This window comes from Bufo bufo, chromosome 6 (genome assembly GCF_905171765.1).
Source record: "Bufo bufo chromosome 6, aBufBuf1.1, whole genome shotgun sequence".
NCBI classification, from domain to species: domain Eukaryota; kingdom Metazoa; phylum Chordata; class Amphibia; order Anura; family Bufonidae; genus Bufo; species Bufo bufo.
The window spans coordinates 163536156-163547836 of record NC_053394.1 but is presented as its reverse complement, the minus strand read 5'-3'; the positions used below and the strand labels follow the sequence as shown (position 1 = coordinate 163547836).

Sequence of the window (11681 nt, the reverse complement as noted above, 5' to 3'; positions counted from 1 at the left end):
AAACCTTTGTTCTGCACTGTGATGCCTCGCAAGAAGGACTAGGAGCTGTGTTGTACCAAGAGCAGGAAGAAAAATTAAAAGTAATTGCTCATGGGTCTAGGACTCTCACACCTGCTGAGAAGAACTATCACATGCACTCAGGAAAACTAGAATTCCTAGCGATGAAGTGGGCCATATGTGAAAGATTCCGAAACTACTTTTACTACTGTCCATCCTTTGTAGTCTATACTGACAACAATCCACTAACTTATGTCCTCGCCACTGCTAAACTAAACGCAACAGGCCATAGATGGGTTGCAGAACTAGCTGACTTTAACTTCACTATCAAGTATCATCCAGGAAAGAGAAATGCGGATGCGGATGTACTCTCTCGTATGCCACTAAGTCCGGAACAGTACATGCAACAGTGTTCACAAGAAGTTGACCCCAAGCACTTCAAGTACAACAGAAAGAAGAAATGCCTTGGTTGTGTCCAATAACCATTGCGAATACAACATCAACCATAGATGGTACCCAAAAGAAGGTAGCTCAAATACCTAAGGAGACCATCAGGACAGCACAAAAAGATGACAAATTATACCTCGACGAAGATGGAATTCTGAGACGGAAAACACCCTCAGGTTCTCAACTAGTGCTACCCAAGTTGTATCATTCATTGGTGTTGAAAGAATTGCACGAAGAAATAGGACACCTAAGAGTTGAAAGGATTATTTTGGCCACATGTGCAGAGAGACGCTGAGCAATACATTAACCACCAGTGCACCTGCCTGAAAGACAAACGCCCTAATAAGTCTACCAGAGCTCCATTGAACAATATTATCACCACTTATGCCTTTGAGATGGTCTCCATCGACTTCCTCCATCTGGAAACGTGCAAAGGAGGTTATGAGTATATACTAGTAGTAATAGACCACTTCACCAGGTTTGCTCAGGCCTACGCGACCAAAAACAAGTCAGCAAAGACTGTTGCCGATAAGATATTCAGTGACTTTGTCTTGAAATTCGGATTTCCTACCAGAATTCACCATGACATGGGAAAAGAATTTGAAAACCAGTTATTCCTGGCCTTAGGAAAAAACTGCTACATTCAGAACTCCCACACGACTCCATATCATCCAGAAGGAAACGGACAATGCGAAAGATTTAACCGTACTCTGTTGTCTATGCTTTGGACTCTGTCGCCAAATTCCAAGAAAGACTGGAAGAACTCACTTAACCAGGTAATACATGCATACAACTGTACCAAAAGTGAAGCTATGGGATATTCTCAATTTTTTCTACTGTTCGGGAGATCTCCAAGACTACCAATAGACAGCATGTTTGACACCCCAGTCACGGAAAAATATAAAAACCACTCTGAGTATGTAAAAACGTGGACAGATAGGATGACTGAAGCCTATCAGGTTGCTTCAAAGGTAGCTACACAAGCTGCGCAAAGAGGAAAAGAGCACTATGACAGAAAAACTCATGGGGCCAGATTTATCATTAGCTCAAGTCAGAATAATGGAGTGAAAAAGTCGCAAATTTTTGCGCAATCGCTTAAACTGCGCAAAAATTTGCGACTTTTTTCTGCTCTGCACTATGCTAGCCAGTTTTCTAAAGTGGGCGTGTTTTCTTATGTAAATGAATCTCTAGACAGATTTACTATTGCGACTATTTAAAAAGTCGCAAAAAAGTCACAAAAAAATGCGCAATTTCACTCCAGTGAGGACCATGCTTATTTTATGAGACTTTTTAATAGAACATGCGACTTTTTCGTAAAGATGTGCGACTTTTGTACAGCTGCTTACTGACAGATAAACTGCTACCGTCAAACCACATTTATTACAGTCTTAAAGGGCCGATCATAAATCTGACTTGGCTAAAACTGACTTTAGCCATATGTAAAAGTGGAGTGAGCTGCCAGAGTAATGATAAATCTGGCCCATGGAGTAGAACTCTCACCTGGCAGTAGAGTCCTTGTAAGAAACCTGACTGAAAGAGGACCAGGAAAACTGAGATCGTTCTGGGAAGACACTGTACATGTTGTCCTGAGGAGAAAGTGTGAAGATAACCTCATACAAGGTAAAGCCAGAAACTGGAAAAGGCTGAACAAGAATCCTACACCGAAATTTGTTATTGCCTTGCAATTACTTACCTGTCGACCAAGATCAGCAGGTACCAGACAGACCCAGTACTAGAAGACGGGGCCAAGTTTAAAAGATTCCTCAACCAGCGACACAGACATCTGAGGGAACATCAAAAGATAAATCGAACAAGAACAATGGAGATCGTTCATCCCGGTAACCCAAAGAGAGCACACAAGGGAAAACATAGAACTGAATCCTGAAGCAGCAGAGTTATATCCTTGCCAGTTGGAAACGAGTGGGAAAAGTACAGAGAAAGTTACAGAGGAAGTTACAGAGGAAGCTCCAGAGGAAGCTACAGTGAAAACTACTGAGGAAAAGCCTGTAAGTCAAGCTGGAAACACTACATGTTCATCAGGAAACACAGAAGAAGAAAACTCTTCACCAGAAAACTCAACAAGGACAGTTGACAGCGATGAAGGCGAGTTTGAGGACGCTTCGGATGCCTTACCGCTACGCAGGATACAACCCAGCAGGAACAGGAGACAGCCAAAAGTTCTGACTTATGACACTTTGGGTCAACCCAGTAGTGTTGTCAGGAATGCAGCAGTACAGGTTATAGACTGTGTTCATACACCAGAGATTTACCCTAGCTGGTACCTAAGCCCAGATTGTTTTGCTGAGGACTTAAAAAATTGGTAACTGTATCCATGCCTATAATGCGATGGTTTCCTAATGTTTGCTTATGTTGAAAATGTTAAATGTTAAGTTCTATGGTTAACAAAAAGGAAATTTATTGCACTCGTACTGCAGACACACCAGGGAAAATAGCTTTAAGTGATAGAACTAGGTAAAAAAAAAAGAAGAAAAGGGACAGAAGTAATATGGTGTCCCTAAGTTCTCCATCAACTCTTGTTTTCACAATAACGGACACAAACCTGTGCTAAAGGTGTTTCTTACCAGTTGGCTATAGGCAACAAATATCCCCCCAGGCTTCATAGCGCTGTGGGCCGGGTGGGAAACTGTGACATAACTGGGAGTAGATGTCGCAGGGAGGACAGTTCCTCAAGTAATTGTTTTACAAATTAACCTTGGCTCTCTGTGGTTATTGGTAGATGAGTAAGAGAATAGGTGCTCATACTAAAGTCTGCGTATGTCAGGGACGATATAAAATTTTGTGGGGGAGAGTGTAAGGTATGTAAAAAACTAGGCACCCCATAAAAATAAACAAATATAAATAACCTTTCCAGCATCAACAATCACAGTAGACTGGCTGGAATAATTAGAAAAGACAAATTCACGACATTTCTTTAAATAACCAGTAGATGGCAGCAGAGTGTTTAAAGCCTGAATACAAGCACAGTTCCCAATAACATAGGAACTTTAAAATACAGATCTCTAGTTCCTAGGGGACAGGATAGACTGTTACCATCCTGCCTCTTACACTCAAGATCATGTAATTTTGTCTTGCAGAAAATGTTCAATAGAAACACTTCTGGTTTCACCCAGTCCACTTCCTTCGCACATTGGAATTATTAACCATACTTTCAGCATATGTGCAGCATCTACAGTGCTGCCCATAATTATTCAAACCCCTGGCAAATTTTGACTTAAAGTTACTTTTATTAAACCAGCAAGTAATTTTTTTGACGGGAAATGACATAGGTGTCTCCCAAAAGATAATAAGACGATGTACAAGAGGCATTATTGTGGGGGAAAAAAAATCATTTCTCAGCTTTTATTTACATTTGAGCAAACAGTGTCCAGTCCAAAATTATTCATACCCTTCACAAACAGTCACAGTCTGTAGAAAAATCAAAAGTTCTATACCATTCCAAAAGCTCACCTGGACAAAGAAGAAGACTTCTGGTCTTCTGTGTTATGGTCAGATGAAACAAAAATTATATTGTTTGGTCACAATGATGTTTCCTTCATTTGGAGTAAAAAAGGAGAAGCCTTCAACCTAAAGAACACCATCCCCACTGTCAAACATGGTGGTGGGAACCTAATGCTTTGGGGGTGTTTTTCAACCAATGGACCAGTGAACCTAATCACAGTAAACGGCACCATGAAAAAAGAGCAATACATAAGGATTCTCAACGACAACATCAGGCAGTCTGCAGAGAAACTTGGCCTTGGGCACCAGTGGACATTTCAGCATGACAATGACCCAAAACACACAGCAAAAGTGGTGAAGAAATGGTTAGCAGACAACAACATTAACGTTTTGGAGAGGCCCAGCCAGAGTCCAGACTTGAATCCAATTGAGAATCTGTAGAGGGAGCTAAAGATCAGGGTGATGGCAAGAAGACCCTCCAACCTGAAAGATTTGGAGCTCCTTGCTAAAGATGAATGGGCAAAAATATCTGTGGAGACATGCAAAAAGCTGATCTGCAATTATAGGAAGCGTTTGATTGCTGTAATAGCCAATAAAGGCTTTTCTATTGATTATTGAGAAGGGTATGAATAATTTTGGACTGGACACTTTTTGCTCACATGTAAATAAAAGCTGAGAATTTTTTTTTCCCCCCACAATAATGCCTCTTGTACATCGTCTTATTATCTTTTGGGAGACACCTATGTAATTTCCTGTCAAAAAATTATTTGCTGGTTGAATAAAAGTAACTTTAAGTCAAAATTTGCCAGGGGTATGAATAATTATGGGCAGCACTGTACATAATCCTGCATTAAAGTTTTTTTTTGGAATACATCATTTCTAACAATTGCCGGCAGCCTGCCTCCTGTACGGAAAGAATGATACTTACCTGCTCCCCGTTGCTCTGGTCCTCCGCACTGGCTTTCACGTCTCAAACCATTGTCTTGAGGACACATCACCTCTTAAGCCAGCGGTTGGCTGAAGAGGATCAGGTGACCATGCCCATGTGTAACATCCCAGAGTATGTAACTAAACTCTTTTTCCCCGCTACAACATGTTAAGTGTATGTATATTGTCATCTGGTATAAGTTTGCATCACTCTCTCTATAATGTGGATTATCCAGGCCTGTTTTATGTATTTTGCTGTAATTCCAATGTACACCAGCAGGTGGCAGCAGTATGTAGCAGACCAAAGCCAGTTTAGTATCTCTAGCCTGGAATAGTCCATTCCAGCCTAGTCTCCCCCGTGTGAGCAGAAGTGGGCTGGTCCCATGTCCTGTCTCATGAGGAGGAGAAGGAAGTTAGTTAGTGTGTACCAGCCCCACTGCTGGGGAAGGCTGTATTGGTAGGAGCTCCCAGTTACAGGTATCTCAACCTAGGATCCAAGCCTCGGCTGAGGCCCAAGGATCACCCTTCCCAGCCTGAGTCATCTACCTCAGCTGGTTGACAAGCAAGCAGCCCTCTAGAACTATAGATCTCCAGGAAGAAACCATCATACCCTGCGAGCAGTCCTGTGAGTACTTATCCAAAGACCAGGAGAAGCCAAATACCTCCTCAGCTAGTCAGGCCCACACCAAGCAGACTACAGACAGAGCAGAAGACAGATACCTGCCAGTTCTACTAGGCATATGACAAGAAGCAGAATATATATAGATTCCTGCCACATATTGCCAATACCTGCTGGGACCCAAGACTATTGCTGTATCTTGTATGGATTCAAGCTGCATTAAGTAAAGACGAGTTGGATTATATTTCCTGTCTGGATTGCATTCATTCCTCAATTACTCCTACTGACCACACTCAACTTTATTGCATGTGAGCCAGGATTCAGGAATCCAGCCATACCAAGGTAGGAGACACCGTTGACACTACACAGAGACATTATTCCTCCTCTGGCATTCCTCACCTGGTACGTGAGTTATTACATCTTAAAGGGCCCTGTTACAGTACCTGCGCAAGCTGCAATTGGCGTCACAAACTAAAAACTATTAATATTGCGCCAGTGTGCATCTGTCCCAATCCGGCTTACTGCACATGCCAGGGAGGAAGAAAACATTGAGATGCGTGAGCCAGCTTAGATGACCGGAGCAGTGGAGAGCAGGTGATGCTTTCAGTATGGCAGCCAGTCTGCCGGCAAATGTTAGAAATTATGTATTCCTGGACAACCCCTTTAAGGCCGGGGCTATTTTTAATTAGTTAGTTGGGATTTTACAGAGACGTATGCCAGTTGTATGGCGTTCTCTACCAAGGAGGAAATCAAAAGCTAAGCAGCATTACTTACATCGCTAATCGCTTTTTGATTAAATTTTAATGGACTCATCAGAAAATCATTTCCAATAACTAATTGTACAGATGGCAACTTTTCTTGCATGAAGGAAATGGTCTGTAGGGTACATCTACCTAATCTACCTACAGAGTTTGGCAGAGACCAAGGCTCCCCAACAACGTGTGAATGCGGCTTAATCTTCATTCAGATGCAGGAGCAGATACTGTGCAAGAAGTGTGTATGGGCACACACATCAACTGTACATAGAACACATGCCGTAGGGGTGACACATGCTACATGCCTGTCATTCAGAGTACAAGTAATAATAAGAAAATAGACATAACTCACTGGTTACGTCTCCCTCTGCTCCAGCACCAATGTTCCTGTAGTTCTCCATCAGCTTCACATGGCAGCAGGGATGACTTACCATATTGACGCTGTCTATTTTGAATACTGTTTATTTTGTTATTTTAATATTCTTGATACTAGATTTCTTTTACACTTGGACAATAGGTTCTAGTTGGGAAACACTTATGTACACAGCACCTTCACCCCTATCCTTACCCCCTATACAAAGCATCCATCCTATGCCACCTATTTTCCCAAAGCACACTGTCCTACACCTAAAGATACACTGCTGAGGCATCAACTGACCTTAGAAGTCAGCTCAGCACCGCAGAGGAGTCTCTACTTCTAGAGCAGCATGTTCTTATTGGTGGGATGGATGGAGGAACCTCTTCCTCCTTCATTTGCCCTGATGCCTGTGTTATGCTGACACCTGCTGGACACAAGAATTATATGTCCTCTAATTATTATAGTTATAACTACTTTCTTATATCCAGATGTAGGCCTCACCCCATTTTCTGGGCCCTTATACAGCAGCAGCTAATATGGCTGTACAGGCAGCATGTGGGAGGCCTTTACAGCAGTAGATGGAGAATGTACAGTATGGAGCTGTATGGGGTCCTTGCTCTGCCATACCATTACTTTTATTATATATTTTGTTAATATCCTTGTTGTTCAGGCTCTGGTAGCTCTCCTAAAATAGTTACCCCATATCCAGTCTGAATAGTGACCAGCAAATATAACGTCAGATTCCATGATTATTTGGGAGTGAGATGGTAGTTAGGTCCAATTCGGTGTGAGAATGTATAGGCATGTGGATGCTGCGTTATCTTCATGGGTGTTGAAAATAAAAGGGCTGCTGCTGCCCTTCCTATTAACAGATGGGTGCAGTACCCCAGAACAGGGTACTTGTAAGCTGTTCTTGTTATGTAATGTTATTTAATATGTTAATGCCTTGTAATGACCCAGCATATCTTTGTATAGATCAGTCAGGTTTAATACCACTACCACTCCCGTCCTCTGCTCCTCCAGGGATTGTGAGATAACGCCGGGTCATGATACAGGGAAGTACTCTCCGCAGCAGACTACAGACCATAAGCAGGTGGAGAGTGAGTCTCCCCACAGATACAGAGAAGGAATTTAGTGGGTGGAGACAGGAGCCTTCCTGCAAACTGTGTTCAATCTCTTTTTATTAAAGGAACAGACAAGTTGAGGAAGCTGTGAGTGGGAACCAGGGTTAAGTGGCAGTACAGGCCTGTGGAACAACCATATCAACTGTTGGAACCGATAAAATTGACATCTATGATACAGCTTTGATGCAAAGATGTTCCTTGATATCTTGAACTGAATAGGCCCGGGTCTGCCGAATATGCAAATGAGGACCATCAAAGGGTTCTTGGGGCAGGACACTGATGAAAGGAAGATCTGCCAGGACTGTCACATCCTGGGGAAAGCCCGACCCCCTGCTGGTATTTACTGCCCACACCTGTGTCAGCAAGGACATACATGCTGGGATGGTGGCAGGGGTATATGATATAACTTTCTTCCTGTGTAATTAACTGCACTAACCTAGCTCACAAATAGGAGCAATGGTGACCTTGGTGACCTCTGGGACAAGACAAGTCTTCCTGGACTCTACAATTAAGAATGTGATTCGCTGAGACCTGCTGGAGAGGAGTGTTCTGAGTACAGAGAAAAGCCCATGGCATGTGTGACTGAGAGAGAGAATGGTGTAGCTAGCTCAAGGATCCTGACCCCCTCCAGTCCCCTCTCCCATTCCCTTAATTATATTTAGAATGTAGGTATATCCCCATTTGTAAATAAATCCAACACTGACTTAAGATACAGTTGTTCTTCAGTAATTTAAGGCACCCGTAAAGCAGAGCACATTCTACATTTGGCACCCCAGATGGGACTGTGGAAATTCCTAAATCCACATAGAACCTATAAGACGGAATTGCTCTAATTCAAATTGCTGAAAGAACAGACCAGACCTGTTGCACAGATTCCGTGGTGAAGTCAGCTGGATCTTGGACTTCGTAGAAGGATTGAAAGTGTGGTGAGTTATTCATTGGATATGCAAAAGTTCTAAATGTTTGTTGTCCTTGAGTGTATGTGGAGTTGTAATAGTGGATAAAGTATTGAATGCTGTATGTTAATGAGCGTTAAAGCAGAGGAAAGTGTGGATTCTCTGTAGAGGAAATTTGTGCTTGTTTGGAATCTTGACTTGAGTTCAGACTAAGTGTGTGCATGTATGTAAAGACATTGTGGGAACACTGAAAAGTTTGGTTCTTTGTCGTGTTCACTTGTGAGTGTGTATTGACAGTACAATAGCTTTTATTTTAATAGTTGTATCTTGTGTTGTGTACATTAGTGAAATGGAACTGGCCTATAGTTATGTTAAGAAATATGCCTCTGCCAAATATCATTCATGTGCAGATGAACCTCTTAAGAGTCAAGTTAATGCGTTGTTGTCTCAGTGTCAGCAACATAATGACAAGCTGCAGAGTAGACCACTTACAAAGAAAGGTAACAAACAGAAATTGGCTAACGAAATTGCGGTATTGCTCAGAATCACAGAAATTTCTGAGCAAATGGGGGAGCAATGGAGAGCAGAAAGGAGTCATCTTGGAGAGCAGATAGAGAAAATTGGAGATAATCTTAGTAGCATTGCAACTGTCTCCAGTGTTGAAATGGATGACTTGAGGGCTACTGTGTGCAATTTATCCGAAAGAAATTGTGAGCTCCAAGAACAATTGGAACAATGCAATGCAAACTTTGATATGAAGAGTAGGCTTGTTGGTTCATTGCAACTAAAATTATTTCATATGGAGGAATTGGTAATGTCTTTGGAGAGGAAATTGGAAGATGCAAACTCCCAGCTACTTAGAAAGGAGCAATGGATATTATCCCTCAATGAACGGAAGAAAAAGTGTCCATCAGCCAATATCTGTATTGTCACTGATGTGAATACATCCAATGAGGTGGCATTAGCAAATGCTCCTGGATATTTAGGGGAGGGCACTAGTGTACTCACAATTAATGAAAAACTTACATTGTGCCAGATTCTGGGTGAGTTTAATACACTGGAGTCACCCGTGTGCCTGTCTAATAAATTTGAGGCTATTGTACAGAAATACACTTTGAGTGATAAAGATGCATGCTCTCTTCTAAAGGCTTGGGTGCCAGCACATCTAGCAGCCCGGGTATCTGCATATGAGAATGATAACTTAGATGCAGAGGGAAGGATGAAAGAACTGCAGCGGGTGTTAAAGAGTCGTGATGATAGAGGGATAAATGCGTTACAAAGAATGAGATTTAGAAGAGGAGATGACCCTATATTGTTCTGTAACCAATATCTTTCACTGTACAAAAGTGTGTATAACTGTCCTGATATGTCTGCTGATGATTCAGGCTTCATATACTCAATGGCCAATATATGTTACGTGAACTATCCTAATAGGATTGCCCTCAGAAATACCAATTCATACCAGAGCTTTATCAATATACTTAGAGACTGGTGTGAAGAATCCAGTGATGGTTATAGATCAGATGCAGATATATCAGTAGTGAGCAGAGGTACAAGAAGGAAGAAATTCATCAGGTGTTACAAATGTCACAGACCAGGGCACATTCAGAGATTTTGTAGAACCCCCGATATTTTCAGCCTGATACCGGATGATAAAAGTATATCCACCCAGGGCAAGGAAAGCATACCACAGGAGCCTGATGTAATGGATAACAGCCTTGGGGAGTCAGGAAATGCTGAGGGGCAAAAGGAGGAGATTACAGATAACAATGGCCCCCACCCTCCGAATAGCCAACAGCCATGGGGGACGAGCATACCAATGTTTGCACCCTGGGCTAATCTTCCATTTTGGCTGGTATGCAGTTGGTCCCAAATAGCATTACCATTTTTGATAAATAATATGGCAAACTTTGTGAGCAATGCCTGCTTAGTTTAGGAAGAATATGGGACTTATATTCTAGCCGTACAGATAACAGGACAAGGCTTAGAGAATAAGGATTTGACTGTAATAATAATTCTGTGTAATAATTGTCTTTGTGTTTATTTTTCAGGAGCCACTAAAGGCAGCTTAGTCAAGCTGGCTTAAGATTAATGTTTTTGCTTTGTTCACAGGTTTTAGGTGGAGTGGTACTGACTACATTTAGTCTGGAATTAGATCAATTTAAAAAAGGTCTTCATAGTCACCACGTGGTATCATGAGCTCAATAATTAGTAATTGTTTGCAAACAATTAAATAACAGTCAGGCATTTGTTGGTTAAAACAGTCATGTATACTGTACTTTTGTGATGTGAATGTATTTTTTGTCTCCCCCCCCCCCCCATGACTTTTTGTGTTTTAGGTGTAAATAGCATTTGCTCTTTCAATGGACACACAGGAAGATGTCTTTTTTCACACACTAGAACAAAAGTTGAGTTCGGAGATGGTGTTAGTATGTGTCTGTCTGTGAGCGATGTGTTAAGGGCCAGCAGAATTTTTTTTTTTGTGATTTTTTTTCTTTTTCTTTTCTACCTTTGCATTTGTTTTCCTTGTTAATATTTTTAAATTAACAAGTTGTTGTATTTTTTATTTTTATTTTTATATACAGACCTACTTCTTGGGTAGGCACTAAACTTCAAAGTTGTTCACCAGATTGGTCATGTTCTAGTTAGTATGGTACCAGTGTAGTATGGTACCAAATGGGGGAATGTGTTTGAAAGAATTATAGTTACACTAAGAAGCCATGTTTTTTTGTTTGTTTTTATTTTGTTTTTGTGTGGTTTACGAATACCCCCCAGCTAGGATGGAGTTAGATTACCGCCCCTAGGCATATTAGTGAGGTTACATGTAGGTGTAGAAAGGTATTGACTGCTAAGAACAATGATACTGCTCTTGATTTTTATTTCCAGGATCCATCATGAGGCGAAATTACATATCCAAATTTGGGACCCTGGAGAAGTAGCGGCAGCCCAATATTGTTGTGGCAATTGGACTACATTCGTAGCGTTCATCTTGCACATAGTTATTGATAGATCTTAGACACTGCTTAACAAAAAAAGAGTGACTGGTATTTTTTGCGAGGTGTGGCATTATTTGAAACAAGATGACAGTGCCCCATTTAA

General features: G+C 41.5%; 1 protein-coding gene across 1 annotated transcript; it reads left to right on the top strand.

Annotated features, from left to right (window-relative positions):
* The first annotated feature begins 839 nt into the window (after window positions 1-839).
* On the top strand, window positions 840-10668 carry LOC121005591 (posterior protein-like). The gene is made up of 4 exons (XM_040438370.1): window positions 840-1220; window positions 2355-2551; window positions 8928-10444; window positions 10634-10668. The coding sequence occupies exons 1-4, from the start codon at window positions 840-842 to the stop codon at window positions 10666-10668; spliced, it is 2130 nt and encodes a 709-aa protein (XP_040294304.1).
* Window positions 10669-11681: the final 1013 nt, after the last annotated feature.

Coding starts and splice junctions, on each gene's coding strand:
- LOC121005591 (XM_040438370.1), top strand. CDS start 840: ATGGTCTCCATCGACTTCCTCCATCTGGAAACGTGCAAAGGAGGTTAT. Junction 1,221..2,354: donor GGAAGAACTCACTTAACCAG/GTAATACATGCA, acceptor TATCCTTGCCAG/TTGGAAACGAGTGGGAAAAG. Junction 2,552..8,927: donor GTTGACAGCGATGAAGGCGA/GTTTGAGGACGC, acceptor TGTGTACATTAG/TGAAATGGAACTGGCCTATA.